This window comes from Pogona vitticeps, chromosome 7 (genome assembly GCF_051106095.1).
Source record: "Pogona vitticeps strain Pit_001003342236 chromosome 7, PviZW2.1, whole genome shotgun sequence".
NCBI lineage: Eukaryota > Metazoa > Chordata > Lepidosauria > Squamata > Agamidae > Pogona > Pogona vitticeps.
In genome coordinates this window covers 31,475,393-31,499,748 of record NC_135789.1, presented here as the reverse complement: position 1 = coordinate 31,499,748, position 24,356 = coordinate 31,475,393, and the positions used below count along the sequence as shown (strand labels likewise).

Here is a 24,356-nt window from a genome sequence, read left to right as displayed (position 1 = left end):
TTTTAAAAGATATCTTTGCTTCTTTCTTTCTCTTTCTGCCGCTCTGTCCTGACACATGCCCCATTGCTGGGGGAAAAACATGGATGGAAATGGAAAATGTGTGGAAAAGAATAACAATCAAGGATCTCTGAGGCAAGTCCCCTGCAAGGAAAATTTATGATGTTTGGAGCACTTTAGCTCAGAAAGATCTTTTTCCTTGTAAAAAAGATGAGGAAGGGAGGACATGATAATATTGGATAGTATAGGAGGAAAATAATAATCTCTCTCTCTCTGTGTGCTTGCAAACTGTAGGCCAGGGCTTCCTTTGTTGAATCAATTCATCTCACGTTTGATTCTTCCTCTCTCCCTCCTGTCTCCCACTTTTCCTGGCATTTCTGTCTTTTGCTGTTTTCTGATGTGGGCATCCAAAGAACAACAGCCTCAGTTTAGTCATTTGCACTTCTAGAGGGAGAGAAAGTTCAGACTTGATTTGATCTGGAACCCACTTTTTAAAAATCTTTCTGGTAGACCGGGTGCCCAGAAAGCAAGCCTGGATTTCAAGTCCTGAGCTTTCTTTCCTGTCTTGTTTTCACATCCGTACATAACAATCACATCCTAGACAAACCGAAGACAATGCCGAAGTTAAGATCACTGACTGTACCACTTTGGGAATTCTGGGAACTGTAGTCCAGCCTCTGATGGGAGGACTCAAGTAGAAGACAGCGCCATATGTTCCATGCTACACGGGTGGTGATCCTGCAGAATTGAGCTGTGCACAGCTTCCAAAGGTTCCAGGAACCCAAACTTAGCCGGATTCCTGATGCATGAGCAGCTGTGCGCATTTAGATCGAAGGCCCTCGGTTTCCCTTCTGCTGGCAGGCCTCCTGCAAGGTCTGGCTTTGAGCGCCGAGGCCACCCGAGCCCTGCGATGATTATTAGGGTGGTACTAGGCCACGTCCTGCATCTCTTTCAGTCTTGGGGGGGGGGAGGGAACCCCTTTCCTCAGAGTGTCACCCAAGAGGAGAACTCCCGGAAGAGACTGTTCACCCTTCAGAGCTGTCCAGGGTCCTGGAACGTCTGTACAGTGCAACGTGTCCGACTTTGGGTCAAACGGGTTGGCAGAGGGAGTTTGTCGTGACAAATGGCACTTTGTTAGGGGCCTATGTTGGCTTGTCTGTCCTGGCACTGAGGTTTGTTTGGGTATTTTTGTTTGTTTTTTGAAGTCCCATCGGCCTGCTTGGTGAGAAGGTTGCGCAGACACAGAAGATGGAAATGATTTTGTCTTTAGAGGGGAAATGTTTTATCCCCCTTTGATTCTGAATCTGGGTCCCCCTGTCCCTCCCTCCCTCCCTTCTTATGACGGTTTCCTTCTTCCATTTCTTTGGAGGTTCCAGACGCGCTTCCAGGGGGAGACCAGCTTGGCGTCTGAGGGACGCAACAAACCACCCCCTTGCTGGTCTCACCTTTAGGACGCCCAGTTGCCAGCCTCCAACACAAGCCGTTAGACAGAGAGAAAAGTCTTCTTCATATTCTGGACCAACCGTCTTTCAGCTTGTGCCTTTTCGGGCTCAGCTCCCAGAGTAGCTCCTGGCAGCTCTGTTGGCTTGTTATTCCTCAGTAACGGGTCGGGGATCTTGTGCTTCTCTCCACATCAAAAAACATCATCATACTAACAGATTTGTTGCCCTCTAGAGTGAAAAACAGTGGTTTAAACCCATATCTTGTGCATAGCTCTGTCCGGTGTGCTCTGTTGCCTTTGTATTCCTTAGCCGGTTCATTTTTGCTGTCCAGTTCCATTCTCACTCCCTGCCATCTTGTCAGTTTGCCATTTCTTTTTCTATTTAGATGTACTGTATATTCTTTAAAAAAAACCACACAACTCAACAAAGCTATTTCTTTCCCCTTTAATTCCTTGCTCGGGGAATCAAATACAATAACAAAGGCACAGGAGAGAAAATTGCAAAGGCCATCTTTAAATTGAAATTATGGAACGTCTAATTGCCTAAAACACTGAGGGACCATTTAAGACCAAGAAATATAATTGCGCTTGTGGATTGTACGGCATTGATAAGTGGTTTTTTTGGGACATAAGTATTTTTGGAAGTACTTCTCGTGAAACCTTTACCTGTCACAAACTAAGCCAAGACACACTAATGTATTTACCAGGGGTTTTTGATTAACTGGGAGTGGCTAGCAAAATTATGAAAAGGCAAATCCTTTATGAAAAGAAGCTGCTGTGTTTGGGTCTCTTTAATTTTAGAATAAAGGCGGGCACGAGGATTGAGGCGAGAGAGTGGGTATGAAATTTTGCAATGGGGGAAATTAGTCATTTTCCATGGCTCTTGCATTCAGGTTTTTAAAAAAGGAATCTTTCCACTCTCAAAAGATGAAGCCATTTGCAAATTCCTTAAATTTTGGCAAATCCTCGAAAAACCAACTGAAATCATTTCAATGGGACGGTCAGTCATGTCTTGCAAGGAAAAACGATCCAACTCAATGGTTTTTATCTGGAATACATGTTTGGGACTTAGCGTGCCAATCTTTTGAGGAGAGGTCAGCCCAGATGATGACACTGGGGGACTCTGGATGGAGATGATGCTTGTAGCGATCACCCCTGGCATGAATATTCAGCAGTGTATTTGCATGGACCAATGAGAGCTGTTGAGAGGCGGAGCCAGAGAAACTAGAAGGGAGGGGGGAGCCAGAGTCTAGAGAAGTTCAGAGTCACAGAGACAGAGAGGAGAAAAAGCAGTCTGGGGGTTTGAGGCAAAGAGAGAGAGTGTTTAAGGAGTGATTAGTCAGAGTGGGACTGGTATTAATTAAGACAGAAGAGGATAAAGCAAAATACCGAAGCTCTGGGTAACTTTTAAGAATGTGCTTAAGAACTATTCCTAAAACAACGTGTAATCAATAAACCTGTTTCTGTTTTAAAAGTTCAATACTGAATGGATCTCAGTCTTTAATAGGAAATATAGGTTGATAGAGAGATCAACGGGTGGCAGCGAGGAAAAGGGATACTTGGGTGAGCCCTGTGCTGGGTGAACACCACAATACCCTTCGTGGTCTTCTCCGCTAGACCATCATCTCATCCCCTGGCTATTTAAGCTTGGCTGGTGTTGTTTGTAGCTCTGGAGTTTGGTGACGACATTTTTATCTCTCTTTAATCTCATCTGGATGGCCTGCTCACTATCTTCCCCACAAAACTAGGATGCTCTCTATTTGTATATAAAAATGATGGCAGTAATTTCTGTTGTTGTATTTATCCATATTAAAAAAAGCATGCCCACTCTTGTGACTACTTTATCCTCTCTGTTTTGGTAGATGCGTATGAAGCCGGGTCAATAGTTAATACCCGAGAACCGGCCATTGTCAGATTCAAGTCCACACTGACTGTTCGAAAAGTCAAGCCCCCAAAGAGCCATGAAAGTCTTTGGGGGATCTTGGATCAGTCAGTCTTGCTATGGGGCCTCTTTGGCATAAGAGTTAAACTGCAGTAATACAGCCAAACCTCTGCTCACGACCTGGGTTCAATCCCAGGGAGATGGCTCGAGGTTCACTCAGCCTTCCATCCTTCTGAGGTTGGTAAATTGAGTACCGAGGGCAGATGGGCAATGTGTAGCCTGTATAATTAAATTGTAAACTGCCCAGGGAGCACTATGGGGTGATATAGGAGCAGCATGCTTTTTATTTTTATTTATTTATTTATTTATTTATTTATTTATTTATTTATTTATTTATTTATTTATTTATTTATTTATTTATTTATTTATTTATTTATTTATTTATTTAGCTTTTCTTCAGCCTGACTTATCTCAAAGGGTTACTAGGTGGATAAAGGGAGGAAGGTGCTTAAGCACAGTAGAGGAAAAGTGGCGATACGAATGACATGAATAAAATGTTGTCATCATTGTTCTGTGGCACCAAGGCAACCCTACAAATGAATGAAAGAGTCCAGTGTCCTGTCATTAATAGCCCGGCTCAGCTCTTGCAAACTCAAGAATGTGGTTACGGAGCCCGTCCATCTCATATTTGACCTTCCTGTTTTCCTGCCGCCTTCAACTTTTCCTAACATTATTGGCCTCGAATAAAATGTCAATGTTCGTAAAATCCAAGAAAGCGGTTTTGATTCTAAGCCAGTATCTGACCGTGGTATTAGCCTGGATGTGGATGAACAAATTTGCTAGCCTGATGAGAATAGGTTTACGCGTTGAAGCCCCCACGTTGCCCTCGAAAGTTTAGGAAGTTTTGCCACACACAGAAAAATCCTTTTTCCCCCCGGGAGCTTCTGAGAGCAGGAAGAGCAATTCTCTGTTGGTGCTTTAAAAAAACCAACACAATATATTCCATTGATCTTTTGAAGGGACCGTTGTAGCTAAGAAGCATTTAAAGCATACTCCGCAATGGAGAGCTGTTTCCTGCGTGTTGTAGTGAAAAAAAAAATACAAAGCTTACTCCCCCTCTCTGAAGGTTACTGAACCTGCATTTGTTTTCTGCTGGAGAAAGCTAATCTGTCCAATCCCCTGTCAGCCTTTGGACTGATCCCGTCAAAGAGATCTGCTGGGCGCCCACATGAAACAGATTATCTCGGGAATAACCTTTAGCATGGTCATCCCCCCCCCCCAATGACAGAAGAAGCCTCAAGAATTGATGCACGCTCGTTAATCTGGAGAGGTACAAAGATAGGAGGAATGGCTGATATTTAATGTAAAAATATGAAGCATCTTGGCTTAGTGCAAAGGTCCGTGATGGGGTGACTCAGAGCCCTATGGCTTCATTCATGGGCTGGGTCTGGTGAGCAGTTCTTAAGGACCCTTCTCGTCCCTTCCGTCAGCTTAGGGTGTCTGGGGTCTGTTACATACTTTGTAAATGAAGGCAGAACTTTGGGAAGTTGCTTTCTTGAGTCTATAACCTTCAAAATTGCCCTGACTGGGTTGTTGTTGTTTTTTAAAGAGCTTTTCGAAGCACTGAAGAAAGGGGGCTTATCCACTCCAGGAATCCTTAGGTCCTGGTTTTATTCCAAAGAGTTTTCACTCAAGAACTCTAACCAAATGGGAGAGGAAATAGAAGCTTACTGTTGATTCTCTCTCTCCCCTTCACCTTATACTTTTTGTTTGGAAGGTATTAATAGATAATATCCTGTCACTTCCAGTCTGGATAAGAAATGTCAAATTGACTGGCTATTATCAGCAAACTCCACGGGAGATGCACAACTCCTTCCCCCGTGACCTCCCATTGTCAGCCTTGCAAACAAAGAAAACATACCACCGGCTTCTGGGGAAGGCGGCTTTATTTGTTTTCAAAGAAGCATTTAATAATGGTGCATCTTGCAGTGGTGGAAGGGTCAGTAGTTGAAGCACAGTTGCTCATACCAACAATCCCCATCTCCAGAGTCCAAAAAGGGTGGCCGCTGCATTGGGGCTTAGGAATAAATCTGTTGTAGCTCTTTCTATCTTCTCTCAGAGCAGGTCTTTTGTAAGGCCAATGGCTCTTAATTGCCTGTTTAAGGCTGAGATGTCCCGGTCCAAAATAGTTGGCATTAGGGATGACTCACAACTGTGAAGCATTGTTAAGAGTTATAGGAATTGCATTTAAGCTCAGAGGGAAAAGAGAAGCCCAATGGGGGTGGGGGTGGTAATCATACAGAATCTCTCCTATTCAGAATGTCCTACAGCGTGTATAAATCAGGGGTGGGGACCTCTTGCCTTGGAGAAACTGGACTCTTACTCCCATAACTCCTTACTGATGGCTATACTGAGAGGTGCCCACCCCCCAAATTCTGCAAATGATGGATGTTGGTGGTAGAAAGCTGTTCCCCACCTTGGGAAATGGCTTCTCCCTCTCCTCTCTCCCCATTCCCTCTCTGCCTTTTTTGCCCTCTGCATGCTTACCTCCATCTCCATGGGGGAGGCGAATCTGCCCCTGGCTTTAGCCTTCACTTCAAATGAACTCTCCGAGGTGCTGAACCTGGTTGGGCAAGAGCTCCCTGGAGGGAGGGCAGGTCAGAAGTCTTGATGATGAGCTGAATAAAGAGCAGGTTTGGCTTGTATGCGAAGACCTCTTGGCCTCCGGCTTGCCCTCTGCACTCTCGTGGCAAGCCATTATTGTGAGTCCCTTTGGTCAAGTAATAGGCTGGCCAGAACTGTTGCCTAGGCTTGTTATACGTGGGCCGAGCTTAAGAAGAGTCAACCGGGAGCTTTTGTTCTTTCTCTGGTTTGTTGTTGTTGTTGTCCCCTCCCCCCCCCATATCTGTCACTCCTCTCCTTCCTCTCCTTCTGAGCAATGTTTATGCCGTGGGTGGCCAGCAAAGATCAAAAGCCTCTCCGCTGTATCCTCTGGGTAGGAGGCCGGTATTAACTCTGACCGAAAGTAGCTAAGCAGCTTCCGTGTGTCACATTCAAAAGAAGAGACGGCAGCTCCCCATCGGGGACCTCTCGGTGGCTCCCATAGGCTGGGAGCCTTGGCATTTTGGCCACTTGTGGAAACGCCCCTCTTTTGTGATTGGTCAGGCCTTGGTGGCCAGCCCGGCAGGGCTGTTGCGAGTTCAGTGCTCAAAAAAGGTGTCTCTGATGGTGCCTGGCTCCCCCACCTGATGTGGCCCCTCCAGGCCCCATTCAAGGGGTGAGGAAGGATCCGGGGGGGCGCTGAGGAGCACCTTTGATTCCTGTGGGGGGGTCATCAATGGTCGGCAGGATCCACTTTCCCCACCCTCAGGATAAGGGTTGCCCGAGACACGCAGGCAAAAGGCACCGAGCGCCATGTTTAGAACTAAAATGAAAATAAGAACATTGCCACCTCGCACCTGAAGGGCAAACCGTTCATTCCTTTTAATGCTACATCTGCTTCCCACTTAAATTTTTATCTCCCTCTTTAAAAAAATCATAAAAGATCCTGCACTTTATCGCCAAACCCTCGGATAATTAAAAGAGGAACAGGATGATAGGTGAGGAGGAAGGGAGGGCAAAAGACCAAGGATCAATACCTGGTAATGATTTTGGGCTTTCTTTTTTTTAATGACTCTTTTTTTTTAATTGCTACAGAAGGTGCCCCAAATCCTAATCTAATCAGCTCTTACTGTCTGCTGTGGTTTTCATACCGCTCTAGGGTTTTATAAAAATGAAAAAGAATATTCTTTTCCTCCCTTTTTATTCCCTTACAAGACAGAAAGGTCATGACAGAAAGGTGGCTCGAAGGCACACTGGGGCATATGTGTGTCCTTATTCTTAACTTCCAGTGGGTGCCTTTTATCATTCCCGGAGATTGGCTCTCTAATTAAAAGTGCCACTGAAGACTAAATTTTAAATGTGAAACTTGGTCAGCGGCAGGATGGTGGCAAGGTGGCTAAAACAACAACAACAACAACAACAAATCAGCGAGCAGCTGGATCTTGACAGGGGGCTATACTTGATTATCTGCAGGGTCTCTTCCAGCTCTGCAGTTTTAAGGTTATATATTATATTAAAAGGACTGCAACAGTATAAGGTGGAAAACTTTCCCAGCCTTATGCTCCGTGATGGTGCCGGAAAATAAGTAAGGATGACCTTAACCCAACTCTATAACCACCGTCGTGGGCAGGAAGTCAAAGCCCAACTTTGAAAACTAGGCAAATGAGACCTTAGAGGAGCAAATCCGACCGTGTTGCATTTTGCAACTCAGCTCGTTTTTTAAAAAATTGAAAGTGCCATGGGCTCTTTACCTGGAATATATGCACAATTTTGCGAATTTAGGAACAATTTAATCAAACGGAAAGAAATGTCTCACCTCTCCTGATGTTTCAGCGCTGCCCCATCCCACAAAATATAGGTCACTAAGTGTATTCTGTCTCTGATCCATTTCTGAGCGTGTGGCACTCCTCCATCTGCTAAGCAGCTGGACGGTTCAAGGTGACCTCAGGATCAGAGGAGGAATCCCTGAGCATACGTTCCTCCATCCGTCACCTGAGCACCCGGGCTCATCCGGGTTCTTAGCCTCTAATGCAAATCGCTTATCCTGCCCCAGGAGTCATTCAAGGACACAGACATCGGATCTGATTTAAGGTGCGATAGGAGCAGATGGGCCCAAGATTTGCACTTGTGGGTTGTGTGTGTGTGTGTGTGTGTGTTTTTAGCACTGGAGAGGGTGTTTCACTGTAGAGCCCCAGAATCGTACATGCAACAGCTATTGAGTCTCTTGTGTACTATCATTCGTTCCACAATCCTTCATGCATGGTTTCCAAATGAATGTGCTGAATTGGAACAAGGCCCATTTTGTGGAGTCTTTTCTCAGCTTCGAGGTGTGCCAGAGTGCAACTCTGGTTATCCTAGCTGGAGTGGATGGGAGTTGTAGTCCCCCCCCCACACACATTTGGAGAATGTCTGTTGGGGATGGTTGGTGTAATGTAATCCATTGCCAAGAGGCTGCGACTAGAAGTGGCTACTAGTCACAATGGATGTATGAAGCTTCCACAGCCAGGAGCAGTCTATCTCAAACAAACGGATGATGGACCCAGTGGGCTGTTGCCTTCATGTTCTAAATCCCATTTGAACTGAACACAGTTCAGAATGGTTACCCTTTTTTGGGGGGGGGCGTATTAAACTTCCCGAAGACCTCCATTTCTTGAATTCTGAGTAAGACAGTCTGGTGTGATCCGTTGGGTGGAGTCTCCCTTAGGTTCCTCTGTGGGGAAAGCAGTTCAGCAAAATGGTGGCGTTTACATGGAACCCTTTATGATGAGCAGGGCCTGTCTAGCCCTGAAAAAAAGAAAAAGAAATAATGGGGCCAAAGAAGAGTGGGAAAAGTTACTTTTTTGGTCTGTAGCTCAAAGAATCCACCTGTAAACATTGTTAATGGAATATGTGAACTGGATGGTTTTGGTAACTGTAGCACTCAGAAATGACTTTTGCACGCTTTACTGCAAAAATCAAGATTTCTGTCTAAGCTGACTTTTGGTCTGATGCGACAGGTCTCTTCTGCTTTCCTCCCATACAGAAAGAAAGATTTTAAAAATGCAACAGCAGCAATTTCCTGTTCTCCCAACTACTGTGAAAGTTACTAGGGGAGAGAAGCTTGATTTCCATTCCCACACTATATTTATTTTCTCCTGTTGTTTCTCAGGTTTTAAATAAAAGCTGCTTTGATTTTCACAGCAAATGTTCCAGTGAGCAAGGAAATAAAAATTCAGCAGCCCTCACCTGAAATGGTCCCTGGGGCTGCCTTTCGCACAAAAATGTGACACTTGGGGTGAGGGGAGAGGTAGCTGCAACCATAACAGCATTTTCACAGCATTTTTTTAAATAAATCGGAGACAGGAAACCTCCGTCCATCAGCCTCATTTCCATAGCCCCTTTCGGAAGCCATTGGTTTTGACTCTAGAGAGGCGCTATCAGGCTCTGTGCAGATAACCCGGAGGGTGGTGGGACGAGGAAGATGGAGAGACAAATAGAAGCGGTGGGTTCCCGGATATTTTTATTAGGGTGCCTTCAAGAGGCTAGTCATTTTTTATGTGTAATTCAACAACGCTCAGGAAGTTAGTTTAGAAAAGCCACTCTCTCAAGCCCTGATAGATTGCCCTCAAGGCAATGCAGAAGGGGGGGGGATGAAATTTGTGGGATTCACTCCGTAAACAGCAGAATCTGGATGCCCGTCCAAGCCCACTCTGGTGGGTAGGAGGCAGTGGCACCCTTGGGAGCTTTCTGGCCCTGTCTTTTCTGTCACCCCCTTTGCTCCTGCCCTCTCCAGGCCGAGTTTTGGAGAATCCTGCAAAACCCGAGAGAAACAAAATGACACCTCTCCCTTTCATAACACTGGGGTTAGTGACTTCAGACCCCCCCCATAGGGTTCAAGATCATGCCCCCCAAACGTAGCCACAAAGCATACATTTGAGTCACACACACACACACTCTCTCTCACACACGCAGATGTTCCCTGACCCGCCTCCCAGCTTCCTACCTGGCCACCATGCCAGGAGAAGGGGTGACCAGGTCCCCACCAATGGATCAGAACTGCCACACCAGCAAAAACGGGGTTCCCAGTAAGTCCCAGATCCCTCCCCCTTTCTCAGGCCACTTTCCGAAAATAAATAGCAGTGCAGTATTTATTGAATATTCATTTATTTATTGGGAAAAAAATTATTGGTGCCTTGCCTGGTTTAAGTTGGTTTACCGGGACATTTACTTCTGAAATGAATACTTTCGGGAACCTCCCAACAATAGTTACACACAGCTATTCAGTATGGGCATGGTAGGCATATTCCTTTGGGAGAATGGGAAGCCCGTTTCTGTGAATTATATGGAAAATAAAATAGAGATATTCCCTTTTCAACTGGAAGGTACTACTAGGATGCTAGAATAGCCAACCTCCAGATTTCTTTCCAGAATCTTAAATTCCTTCCATCACATAAAATGTGTAGATGTTCCTCATTTTCTTAAAACATCAATTTAAAAAAATGAACCGGAACCAAATTCTCTCCTGTCCCTAATCAAGGATTTGGTAAGCCCCCTCCCGCTGTTGACTGTAATTTTTTTTTCTCCCATTGTAGGGAGATTTAAGATGATCACATGAAATAGTTCCTTTTGTGCGTGCCATGAATTAAACATCAAACATAAACCCACAGCCAAGATCCATGCAACGGCAAAGGGTTTTCTCTCCTTATTTGTTTGTTTTGGTTCTGAAGATGGCAACATTTCCCCCCTTGCCTTCAGGTGCAGAGAAAAATCTGAGCTCCATTCAAAATACACGTTGTTTTTTTAAAAGAACCAAAATATTGGGGGGGGGGAAGGGTTCTTCTGTCTCCGCATCTCTGCTTTTTTAACAAATAAGCGAGGCAAACCGAGCAGCGCAATCTGTCTTCCTTGGCAGAAGGCACCCGTCTTTTCCTCATTGTGGCTGTTGAGAATTAAGAATTTTCTAAGCATTAAAAGAGCAACCTCGTTTAAAAAAAAACACGATAACTTGCCCAGTGAGATGGGTGAGGGAGGAAGACCCAGAAGAACAAATCTGTGGCCTCGGAGGGGCCCTGCACATCATCCCAGCTCAGGTGATAGGTGGATGGATCGACTGATATGTATGGGGGTCTTTGGGTGGGCTATCAAGCTGCTGCCCTATCAGGCTCCCATTGCTGCAGATTAGTTTAAAAAAGAATTTCCCCACATTCTGGTTCAGACAGACGGGTTTTTGTCTACATTTGGCCAGAGGAAGAAGAGCGAGCGAGAGACACGGTTTCCTTCTGGGCACACTTTTGCAAAACACTGGAAAATTGGCTGTTTGTTTGCCTGCCCTAATTGGAATCTTAACGAGGCTCTGTGGATTTCTCCCCGCCTCCCCGTCCTCTTCCTGTTTTTTCAACAGGCCCCCTCCAGCTTTGCCAGATGTCCTCAGGAGGAAACCCACACCTTCCCTTGGGGTGGAGGAATTAGCGAATCCGTCCTCTGGGTTTTGCTCCAGGAGCCCTGGGCGGTTTGTAAGATCTGGCCCGGCAGCAGGTGGGGTTTTGCTGAGCGGAAAGAACCCATCGAAGGTCTGACGGAAACAGCAACCGCCAACCCATGGGAAAAGAGCCACAGAAGAAGAGACAGAAATCCTATAGGTTGGGCTCAGGGCGAGGACCGCCGGTTCCTCTACTCCCACGAAACTCACCTTGAGACAGACAGGCTCTTTGGGCGTGACCTACCTCATAGGGCTGTGGTGTAAAGAAGGCAAGCAAGCAAAGAAATGCAGTGAAAAAGCCCTGACGTGGTCGGATCTTGGCCTGTCCCCCAAAGGAATGCCTGGTGTTGCTTAAAAACACCCACCCCTATGCTCTTTGCCATTTGTAACCTCTTCCATTGGTTCCTGCGTGCCAGAAAACTACCTCCTTCCTCTCAAATTATTTTCCTTAAAAATATATATATGCTGTGCTAAATTTAACTCATTTTAGCACCCATCTCCCTTCTCTCGTCTCCCCACCCCATGGCACCCACTTTGATTTCCTCCAGCATTCTGCCAAAGGCTGCCTTTCAAGTATGTTGTGTGAAACTGAACGGGGTGCAGACAAGGCCCGGCGAGATGCAGGAAAGGGCCCTGTCTGTTTCCCCTGCACGCTGTGGGCACACAGGTGGCAAGCGTGACACCAAGAGCCAAAATGGAGATCCCCCCCCCAGGTGCTGCCTATTGTGAGTTTTTGTGTTTTGCCTCTTTTTTTTTGTTTGTTTGTTTTGTTTTAGGAAAACAAGTTTCTGGCCCTCATGATATAAAATGATTTGGGCATTCCAAAAAAAGAGAGAAAAAAGTGTGTTGGACTTGAGGAGGGGCTTATTAGGGCTCGATTCATAGACCTCCTCTGGAGTCGGCGAGGCCAAAGTTAAGAGCCATCTTGTAGTACTTACCTAGGAGGAAAATTGGTACGTTTTCAGAAAGCGGATTTGATAATGGATTGAGAAGAAAAGTGTTCCATGTTGTGTTTAGTGTGTGTGTGTGTGTGTTTATGTAGTTCTCTTCCACCCCCTCTACTCTCACTAGAGTAAAAGTTATTTTTGGGGCTACAAGAATCTTGGACCAGGATGTCATGCTGGCTGCAGGGTTATGGGCCTTGTAGTCCCCCAAAGGATCTTTTCCCAGTGTTTCTTCTTTGCACCTCAGTTTGCTCTAACCCTTTTGCACTTAAGACCTCCTGCATTGTCCTTGTATGGGATGTGTATTTGCCTGATGATTCGGATTCACGATCCCCTCACGAACCGGCGTGCTGTGTGACCCTGAAGATTTTTGGACCCTGCAGCTGGGTGGGGTGCAAAATACGGCTGTCTTCTAATAAACCTCTTCCTTCTTAATCTCTTCCAGCTGCCTTGGGGACGTTAGATTTCAGCTTGCTGTATGACCAGGAAAACAACGCCCTTCACTGCACAATCAACAAAGCAAAGGTAGGGGATTCACAGCTCTCTTAAGTCATCTAGTGTTGATCCGCTCAGTGGTGAGCGAGAATGTCTTTTTCTTCTAATTCTTGAAACAAAACAGTCTGGAATTTCCCAACCCAATACAGTATTCCTGGGGGGATCTGCTGCTCGTCCTCCTTCACAGACCTGCGTCAGGGTTTTAAAAAAGAAGGGGAAACCATACACTGCCCCTTTTTGACCCACCAGAGGTTCTAATCCAGTCCGTGGAAGTTCCACAGACTCCATTCCCTCAAGGTTAGCCAGCCCCACCATGCTGTGTGGGGTCTGTCTTTCCACCCAAAACTAGTGCCGCTGTCTGGTTTCCCACGTTTGTGTCCTCAAAAATGTTCTGGACCGGAGGAGGATGTGTGTTGTTGAAGTGTTCGGAACGCAATTCTTTTTGGCAACCCAAGGAAATGCAGCCAAAATTGTGGGTGTTTTTAGGTGGGAGATGGGGAGAAATGGGTTAATTACAGTAATATCCAGGATGGAAAATGTCCTCCATAACTCTGGATCCTCCACTGTTTTGTCCTCCCCACTCCCTGCAAACCAAAAAAATAAAAAAAAGCTAAACGTAGGAAGTTGTTGAAGGGCTGAGCATGTGGTGGTATTCAGGAAGAATGGGTGGGCGGATGGATACCTGGTTTCTCTCCAATTTACAGGCCCAAAGACGGACTGTCACAGCCAGGAAAAGATGAGAGAGCTTGATGGTTGGGATGGGGAGTGATTAATCCACCCCACCTCCAGTGCTGTTTCCTCAGTTGTCTCTCTCTTTCTGCATATTTTTTTCTGCAAAACATCCTTGCCAATCCTTGGCTCTTCCTATCTGTAAGGAAGGGGGGGGGAGAAGATCTGCATCTTAATTACACCTTTCTGCTCCTGGCTTCCATCTCCCCCCCCCCCGAGGGTGGGTGGGTTGGGTTTCCCACCAAGAAGGATACATTCTTAGGTATTTTGGACGGAGAGGGGCTGAGACATCTGGAGGCCTTTCCAGGGATTTAAAAATGAGTAAATAGATCCCGGCATCCCATAGAATGGTTTTGCTAGTTGTGGGGGTTTGGAGGACCAGAGAGAGAGTCCCCAAAATCATCAGTTTCCCCATGTTGGGGACCTCCTTTGACAAGCAGCGAGGAAACCTCTCTGACCAGTGGGATTTTTTAAATCCTTTCTCTTTCAAAATCGGCATTTTTTGGGGGGGGGGCTGTTTTGAGTCATAAGCGCTTCCCTAATTTTAGAACGTTTTAGCTGGCCAAAGGAGGGAAGCTGCCTCTGTGTGTGTGTGTGTGTGTGATCCCCCCCTACCCTGAACAGGATTTCGACCCTGGTGCGGATCTGCGCTTTTCTGCTGCTTCTTTGCTGTTTATAGCAGGGCAGGCAGCTTGAGAAGCTCCAGGGCCAATTTCTGTTCCCATGTCCCAGCAGGGATCCGAGAGACTAAAAAGCCAAAGAATAAATAAAATGATTTATTTATTTTTGCAAATAATGAAACAGGCAGCAACTCAAAGTCCACTCCTGGTATTAAAAAAATTATTATTAATATTTTGGATGTTAGAGGATTCAAGGGCCTGGGTCCTTTAACATCCTTTAACGTGATCTGTTCCCAGGGAGAATGGACAGTCCTTGAATCTTTCAGGAAAGAAATCTTTGGCTGGAGAAAAAAAAGGTGGGAGGGAGGTTTTGCTTACTCCTGATTTACACCATCTGAGCTCTTCCATCTTCTCCCCCTCCCTGGCATGAAAAAAAATTAATGGCAGGAGTTATTTATAAGCAAGTGCTACCCATGAATGGCCTAACGCAGCGATTATATAGACAAATTATTTACTGGCTTGTGACCGGCTTGTCAGCTTATAAATGGCTCTGTTAAACACTGCTAATCACGTTCTGTAAATGGCTTTTTCCTGTGGCAGCGAGGGGCTTTAAAAATATAATAAAAATTAGTGCTCTTTTTTTTCATTTTTTTGATTTTGCAGAACGGGTGGTGATGGAAAGATGCTTTTGAAAAATGAAAGCTGTGTAGGAGTTGAGCTGTTGTTTCTTTCTTAGCTGTGGTCCCCCCAGGAATAGCAGGCAGCTCTTAGGAATCGAATTGGGGGTGGTTTTAGTTATGGTGGGGTGGGGATATGGCCAGCAAATGTGAGGGGAGGAGGATTGGGTAGAGGATTGAACCCTGGGAGAAGGATTTGTTTCTCTCCCGGTGTACATCGAAGTGTGGGGCTTAACTGCAGCAAAAGGTTGCAGCGTGAAGCACTTCCATCTGTGGCTTCCATCTTCCTTGAGGATACTCCGTTCTCCTGCCATTCTCCCTCCTGCCAAAAATATTCAGGCAGTTCTCCATGCTGTTCAACAACCTTAACCCTCTCTGGAGTTTTATCCGTGTATTCTTATCTATCTATCTATCTATCTATCTATCTATCTATCTATCTATCTATCTATCTATCTATCTATCTATCTATCTATCTATCTATCTATCTATCTATCTATCTATCTATCTATCTATCTATCTATCTATCTATCTATCTATCTATCTATCTATCTATCTATCTATCTATCTATCTATCTCTGTCTGTCTGTCTGTCTGTCTGTCTGTCTGTCTGTCTGTCTGTCTGTCTGTCTGTATATCTATCTGTCTGTCTGTCTCTCTCTCTCTCTGTCTCTCTGTCTGTCTACAAGCTCAACAATCCAGGAATCAAATTCTCCTCGTAAATGGCAAAAATTTAAAATTAATAAAGCGTGCTGCTTATATATCGGCCCACAGCACTTCAAGCACTCAATGGGCGGTTTGCAGTTTAATTACACAGGCAACACACTGCCCCCTTCCCCCAGCGATTTACCGACCTCGGAAGGATGGAAAGCTGAGTGAACCTTGAGCCGGCTCCCTGGGACTGAACCCGGGTTGTGAGCACAGTTTTGGCTGCAGTCCTGCATTTTTACCACTGGGCCACCAGGCTCCTAATGAAAAATTTGTGACTGCATGAAGCCCACCAGAAGGTTCCCTTGTAAAGCTTTCACACATAAAGGGCAGATCGCAGTTTACTAACAGTTTACTTAAGCGCTGCATGCGCCGTGAGCACAGACACACACACAACCACTTCTACCTTACATCCCCTCTTGAACCTGAGGGAGGATGTCATGCTCCACATGGATTCAGGAGGAGAATTGCAAACAGAGGGGCAGGAAAATGAAAGGTTTTGAAGGTTCCCCCCCCTCTTTTTGAGACGTTCTCCTCTCCGAAGGTGCCCGTTATTCCCTCTTCGACCGTCTCATTGGGATTCCTCTGATTCTGTTGACCACTCCCTCTCCCATGTTGTAGTAATGGGAGTTGTCGTCCAGAGGTAACTCTGCCAGCAGGTCATGGGGCCCTAAAGGGTTTTGCTTGGGGTCTCACCCTCCTGATCACCCCCATCTGTCAGACTTTCAGGTTTTTATGTTTGACTGCTCTGCCAAACCGAGAACATCCGTGTTGAGGAGGGAGAGGGACTCAGAGAGAGAGAGAGAGAAAGAGACCTTTTGTCATCCATACAAGCCGCTCTGCTTTGAAGCCTTTAGCCTTTCAACGGAGGGAATAAACAGAGAGGAGGTTGCACGTTAACATCACAAGGAAAGGTGTCGGAAGATCAAAAAAGGAATACGAAGGAGACAAATTTTTTGATAGTGAGAAGATAAGAGCAATCGGTTATTTTTCCCCAGCTGGAAGGGAGGGTGGAGGTGATAGAAGAGAAGAGATTAGTGGTGAAGGGGGATCATGTTTTACAGGAAATCATATCTGGAGACCAGGAGAGAGTGTAACAGAATAATACAACAGAGACAGCTCTGGGAAGACCTGAGATTTTCATTTTGATTTGAGTCCTAGCCTGGGAGCATTCTCCGGCGCGTGGCTAGGTCTGCAAAGCTATGCCCGAAGGGGAAGAAAAGGGAAGGCTGAAAGTCTGCTATGAAATCTAAAGAGCTGACTTCCGGAGGAGGAGGGTCCCCGCCATGTCTCTGAATGAGTGTCCGGAGGAGCCTGTGCTGCTTTCCAAGCCTAGCCTCAAAGCTAGCACCCTGTTGGGTTTTTGTGGCCTGACAGTTGCACTCAAAGCTATGAGGAATGTCTAAAGAGCCATGAGGACTAGTCACTTACCTGCCACAAATTTAGCCATCTGGTCTTGGTCATCGCTGGAGATGGACCAAAGTCAGATTCAAAGCGATAGTTCTCAGAAGGTGGTTGGCCGTCCTGGCTGGGGCAAAAAAGGGTAATTTCCTTAAGATCTCAGTTTTGTTTTTTACACACACACACACACCATTTGGGTTTAATTAAATCTGAAATGCCAAAGCAGGGGATGGTGTGTTGATGGCAGCCACATGATGTAGGTTTGTGTGTCGGCTTGCACACCTCCGAAAACATTTCCCCTTCACGCCCTCTCCTTATTTCCACCTTTCCTTTCCATCTAGACCACATACAGTGCTTTTTTTTTCTTCATTTGCTAACCCATTTCTCAAATAATAAAGGGAAAAGTGAATGTTGAACGAACCTATTAAAACAGGCAGCCGGGGAGAAAGGGGTTGGGGGCAGCCGAGCGAGGCGGGGGGAAAAAAAAATGAGAAAGAGGCAAACGCTTGCTGCTGGTAGAAACAAGCTAAGGAGGAAGCCGGCTTAACGAGCTGAGTCACAGACGAAGAGGGGGCCGGAACTCCTTTTGGCCTTCTGGATGTTTCAGACTACAACACCCATTGTCCCCAGCTAAGGTGGGGGGTTTTTTGGACTGCACATCTCAAAATCCTCCATCCGACTGGTGGATTCTGGAAGATGTAGTCCATCACCACAGTGCTTTCAAACGTAGGATGCAATTAATCTGTTTCTTTGGCTTTAACATGAGGGTGGGTGCTCTTCCAAATTCCCAATGTTGTGGTACAGCAGCTCCCATCATCCCTCAACACGGACGGTGCCGGCAATTGCTGATGGGAGTTGTGCTCCAGCAACATCTCCCTTGGCCACACGTTCCCCATCGAAGCATTAACGTCTACAGTCCAATGCAGGAAGTTCAACAGGTGAAACCGCCTCCATGCCAGGGAGGTCCTTCTGGATTTCTGTGGGTTGCGAATAGCGTGTTTTACAAGCGCAGAAGCCCTGTTGGGGGGGGGGGGGGGAAGGCAACCGTCATGGTCAGACTAGGATAAGAATAAAAATATTCAATATTGTGGTTATCCTAGGAAGCATTTGAATTACCATCTGTATTTCTGGCAGGGCTCCTGTACTTTGAACCAGCTGCTCGTGAAGAATCCAGCTGGGTACTGAGGCAGCTTTGCAGGCTCCTCGTGAGAGCAGTTTAATAACTCACAGTTGACTCTGCTCATCTTAGGACATGGGGCCCTTTTGTCTCCCTGCTCATTCTTCGCTCATTTATTCTCTCTTTCTTTTTTCTTTTTTTGGTGTGTTTCCCCCTCTCCCCACTCCTTGACTCTTGTTATTTCCCACCCACCCCCACCTACCCGCCCATCCCCACCTGTGCTCCCGATTCATCCCTACTCATTTCATTGCATCGGCCGGGAAAACCAGTTGCCAAAACCTAACTACAGAAAGGTAAGCCCCAGGCTGGCCATCCTAGTGCTGCTTCTGATGGTCCCTAGCTAGAGTTAGACTAGTCTTGGGCTGTAGTTCACTCGCTTGTTTACCTGTTTGTTTGTCCATGTGTTGAAAGCATTTATACCCTGATGTACACTTGGGCGATCTCTCAGAGTGGTTTATATTCTGATTTTTTATTTTAAAAAAAACAACCCGTGAAATATGATAGCCTGGTTTGGACCCGGTGGAGGTACGGCACGAAAGGAATAGAAGAGGAGGAGGGGAGAGAAAGAAGAAAGCTCACACAGGGGTTCCGAATGCAACAAGCTGGAGACTCAGACAGCTAAATCTGCCCCAAAGAGTATGGGGAATATGGGCTCAGCTGTTATCACGGCTTGTGGTTTTTCTCAAGACGTTGCCTAGGTGACTGCCATTTTGTCTGGGTTTCCATGCGGCTACCCTTTCGCTCCTCTGGCTGCAGCAGGGCTAGCGTCCTTTGTAGCTCCTCACCATGGTCTGGGTTCCCGCATCCTTTTTTCTTTGTGGATCATTCCATTTTTGAGCCCGCCTTTCCACCGAAGAGATCAGAACCACAGCCTCTGCTTTTGGCCGCCCCGTCAAGGTTGCAAAGCGAGTGAAGCTGGCAGAGACGGGCCAGAACTCCAGGTCTGACGGGTAGCCGTGAGTCCTGTGCTTGCTTTCTGCTGGCTCTGCTTCTCGTCAGCCTCAAACATTTTGACCAGAGACAGCACTAGCTGTGGGCCCAGGTTGTGGGCATCAGCCAAGGCTGAACCCCAGCGGCAGCAGAACCCTCCTCGAGGTCCTCCCGTCCCCCACCTCGCCTGCCGTGAGATAATCCTGCCAGGGGAGAGGCCTCCACCATCCCAAGAGAACCCGGAGTGAAGACCGAAGGAAACCACAAAAACTCTTGTGTTGTCTTCTCCCGGAGAACCTGGTCGGGCTCAGGAGATTTCACGAGCTTTCTCTCCTTAATGGCCTCGGAAGACACTTAATGAGAGCATCTCTCTTCCTGCAGGCCTCTTCCTTTATCTCTTTGGCTTTCTCAAGGTTGCTGGGTTTTGTTTTTTTTTAAACTTGTCGTGATGTGTTGTCTGTGTTTTGTTGCTTTAATAATCTGTGTTTCTTTCCTTTTCTTTTTCAGTTGTGGTTTTAGCTGCCTTGGCCCTCTAACTAAGGAGACTAAAATAAAAAAAAGAAGAAGAATGTGATGCAAAAATCTCTCACGGGCTTGGCAAAGGGTGACCCACCAGATGTCTGTTGGACGACAGCTTACAGCATCCTTTACCAATAGATATGCTTGTTAGGGTTGTTGAACGTTGTTGTCTGTTAAGAGCTGGAGGGCCACACTTTGCCTGCCCTTGATGTTAGAATGATAAAAGAAAACTTCTCTCTCTCTCTCTCTCTCTGCCATGCCTTCAAGAGAGTGAAACCTAAACTCCTCGAGTGTGGCAGTGTTAACGGGTCACCGGGAGTTTGTATCCTGGATTATTTGATGTTCTAAACGGATTGATCATTTTTAATTAAAATTTGTTTCCCACTTGTTCTAACATTTTCAGTCACTAGGGGGCAGATTTCTCTAACTTTCCCTGGAGGCAAAGCTGGTGTCAGAGCTGGGATGTTCTTTTCTCTGGAGGGCCTCTAGGCAGCACCAGCTCATTCTTGCCTCTGCAGGTGTCCCAGATTCTTTGAATGGGATTGGGGGTGAAAAAGGGGAGGGTCTCACTCTCTGGCAAGGTGGGGAAGGAGAGCGGTCAGAGGGAAAGGCTGAAAGAGGAAGAAGAGCAGGGAGGAAAACAAGAGAGAGAACCCAGAGGGAAGAAGGAAAAGCACTGGGGAGGCAAGCGAGGATGAGTCCTGCAGCTTCTAGCTGTTTGGGAATAGCTTAATGTATGTTGTAGTGACCCCGATAACAGCAGTTAGGCATGGCTCAGAGTTCCCTTCCTTACATCAGTTGGGTCTCAAGTGGCAATTGTTCGTTCTGCCAGGGCACTTCTCAAAGCGACACCTGATCTGCCTCCGCCACCCCCCAAAAAAACAAGGTGATGCTACTTATATGGCCTTAATTCAGCCTTCTTGTTTGTCCATTTGCTCCTCCAGGCTTTGCCCCATCTTTATGACACCCAGATGTGATGACTTTGTGGTAGTTTTGTGGTGTTTTTGTTGTTCAAGGCAATTGACAAGGCTTTGATCTTCCAGTGATGGGGTGTTTAATGGACTCACGGTTCTCCAGCAGGATGCGGCATCCTGGGGGCACCTGACATTTTGAAAGCTTTCCATATTTCAGCAGTGACAGGAAACATTTCAGTCTTAGATTCTTTCCACATATATATTTTTAAGGAGTTCTTTTTCACCTTTCCTTTTGATCTCTCTTTAGCTTCCTTCTATTTATTTTAATCTTCAGCTGTATAATATTGGCTTAGCTAAGAGTCCCTTCTGAGCTCCAGAACTGATCCCAAACTGAAGGTTTCTCAGAGCTCACCAAACGGCTCGAGAGCGTTGCGTACAGCTAGCGCAGCAGCATGGCTCAGGGGCTAATCCAGGAATTCAAAAGTCCTGCGTTCTAATCTTGCTTCTGCCAAGAACTTTCTATAGACATACTTCTCCCTCTTCCCTCTCTCTTTCTCCTAACCCGTATGCCTACAAGTTTCTGCTTGTTGGATTCTGCATGCCAGAAGATTTCTCTTCTGTCCCCCCACCACCACCCCGTGCTGTGCAAACTGGGTCAAAAGATGGAAAATGGATCAAATGATGAATCAGTGGTCCCACGGTGGTTGCAAATAAAATCCAATGGGCATTCCAGTGGAGGAAAAAAATCATGTTTTTTAGTCTAAAACAAGATGCAAGGGGATCTTGCATCTTGTTTTAGAGAAGAGGTATATTCCTGGAGGCCTGTGAGAAGCTGTATTCTTCTGTGAAACAAGATGCAACATCCTGTGCATCTTGTTTTAGTCTAAAGATTTTTTTTAACCAGCAACCAGAAGGAACTTTTCTCCATGTCTCTTCTTGCCATGCCACAGTCAGTATAGCCTGACATTTAGTCGGCACAAGGGTTGGGACCCTCTGAAGTATCTACTTTGATTTGCACCCACTGATGGTTAGTGCCTTGCTTGAGTTAAAGGCTGGGTGGGGTCTTTCCAACTTTACCTGGGGATGTCAGGAGTCAGACCCGGGGACTCTGGGATGTTAGAGCCAGTGTGCCACGACCAACCAACAGCAAAGCAAAGTTTCCAGTCCTCATGGTTCCGAATGAAAGTTTGACTTCAAGGGCAGCCTAGGATCTTGCATTACACCGAGTCACCCAGGCAGTGGCCAGGTAGCTTTGCCTTTTCTTCACTGAAAGACAGCAGCATTGCAGAGGTTCATGCATTAATCCTCCCAGCCCTATCCAGAGATGCAGGGGTCGCAATGAGAGATGCCGGGGCTTGAACCTGGGATCTCCGTCTGCGGGGTGGCCCTCCTGCAGAAGGCCTTTAACCCCAAAGTTTGGGGAAAGTCGCGAGACTCAGAATCCCACAGCAAGAGCTGGAGTTCAAATCAAAAGTGGCTGTCCCCATCCTTCAGCACCTCTTTCCACTGGCTCCATTCCACAGGCGAGGTGTTGATGATCCACACAAGACCGAGAACGCTTTGGCCATCATCCTCACGCCACTGCCAAAGGAGGATGGAGCCAGAGTAGAAACAGCCCCCCCCCTCTTCCCCGGCTGGCTCCTGCCTTTGATCTTTTTCCAATCCGTCCTGAGCCCCATTTGGCTGAAGCTGGCCAAGAGCAGCTGGGCCCTCACCTCCACTTCTGATAATAGGATTCTCCATCCTTATCGCCTCTGCACGGAGCTCTGGTTTTCACCCTTTGGAGCTTCAGCCATGTCCTTTGGCCGGCAGCTTTTGGATCAATGTGAAAATAAAATAGCTTCTATGCAGGGACACTGAATTTGAGAGTCTTGTCTCTCCCCCCCGAAGAAACCTGCAACAAATTCTTGCAGCTTTTTCTGAAGTGCTTCAGCCAGCTGGTTGTCCGAGATCACATCTGTAAGACTTCCATTTCACTCTTCCTCCCATGTGGCTTTCCCGTTAGTCAGCACTCCATGGCCCCTGAGGCTGATCCACCTTCGTTAGGTAGGGTTTTGAAAGTGCTTCCATTAAGAATTTTATTCCACCCTGGTAGAAATGGATGTGCGAGTCTTTGAAAAAGCAGGAATTGGAGGAGGTGCCTATTTGATTCCACCCCAAGCTGTGCTTTTGGATTACAAGTCCCATAATAGCTCATTTGTGGCTGTATTGTCTGGGAGTCAGAGCTAAAGACATCCAAAAAATATTTTGGCCACCTCATGGCACTCACTGTGGTGCACCGGAAACAGAGGAAATAGTGAGAAATCTCCCTGGGAGATCCTTGCTAAGGTGGGGCGTCCCCACGTCCTCTTTTAGGCTTATTAGGGAGCAGGCCTTTATGGAGATCGGTGACCCCAAAGGTTGTCCATCCACACAGAGCAACACCCAGACAGGAGATGCAGCAGGCCTACGTCTCCTTGGCTCGCCATCTTTCCCAGTGAAATAATGACAAGCTGTCATTCTGCTGAAATTATAAATCCCATGTCCTGTTTTTGCTTCCGAGTGTTCAAATTAGCAGATGCAGCTGTAAGCAGGTCCTTCATCCTTTACCCCCTGGCAAGGCAGGCTCTCCTTTGTTGATGCCAAGGTGGCCGCCCCAACTGGGTGTCAGATCTAGGGACCTCCTTAAAGCGGATGGCGAGAGATGGAAAGCAGCAAGTGGTGGGGGGGAACAGCCCCATTGTGGGATTTGTGCCTTGCAGAAGCTGTAGGGTCTTGAAATTTCCTTTTGATTACAAGGAGCGGCAGCCGGTTCTCCCCATATCACCCTCTCTCACGGCAGCTGAGTTTTTAATGCCATTGCCTTGACCGTCCTGGCAAAATAAAAAAATGGAGGAGAGATTTCAGCTGGCCCAGCCAGGCACAGATTCCCGTGTAAACTGTGGGGCGCGTTGCGTGCAACGAACTGGCCAGCACAGATGGCGAATGCCTGGTGCCAGAGGGGTAGATGATGATTAAGTCCTAGCTCCGGGCAAGCTGGGGGGCTCTTCCTTCACTTCGTTCACTGCCCAAGCCCCAGACAGATATTGTGATTTTCCTCCTTTCCAGCCTTTCAACAGCCTGACGGGAAGAGGTGAGAAACCGGCGTCCCCTTAAATGGGTTCACAGGAAGGTCCTCATAGTCTGCCTGTTCTCCCCCCAACTCCAGTGCTTGGAGAAGTTCCTTTTTTTTCCTTTTCTTTTTGGACTACACGACGCAGGGCCGGCTGTAATCCAGTCTGCCAATTTGTCCTGCGATAATAGCTTTGGCCGGTCGGATTCTCTTCTCTGCAAGACATCTGAGGACGTGGACTCACCCACAAAAGCTCACATTTTTTGCCTTCTTTATTTTTTTTTATTTTTTTTACTTTGCCTGATACGCTAGCGCAGCTGTCTCTTCTCAAACTAGAAATAACCAAGTCACCTTTAAGAAACAGAGAAAGTACAGAGTTCCTTCTTTTTGTAACTGTAACAATAACAGTTATTGTAACTGTAACAATAACAAACTTATTTAGGGGTGATTTGGAAATGAAACAATTACTATTAATTGTAACTTCCCATGTTTTGAAAGGGACTGTTTTGTGTTCTTAGTGGGTCTTTTTTTCTTCTTTGCTTAAATCTGGCATGCTGGAATGCTCAGCGATTTAGGTCTCTGGCCAGGGAGCCAGAGGTTGGGAGTTTGAATCCCGCACGGTGCCTCCGTGACAAGGGCCGGACTCAATAATCCAGAAGGCCCCTTCCAGCCCTGCAGTTCTAAAGGGAACAGAACAGTATGTTGTAAAACCTGTGGGTGCATTTCGGGGTGTGTACACATAAAGGGGGCTCAGGTTTAGCTGATACTACGTCAG

At 46.6% G+C, this 24,356-nt stretch overlaps 1 protein-coding gene across 1 annotated transcript in view; it reads left to right on the top strand.

Annotated features, from left to right (window-relative positions):
* Window positions 1–24,356, top strand: part of DOC2B (double C2 domain beta) — a 70,373-nt gene that overhangs the window by 7,470 nt on the left and 38,547 nt on the right. Inside the window, exon 2 of the mRNA XM_020809051.3 lies at window positions 12,769–12,848. Within this exon, the coding sequence (XP_020664710.3) occupies window positions 12,769–12,848 (80 nt within the window). The remainder of the gene's footprint in view (window positions 1–12,768; window positions 12,849–24,356) is intronic.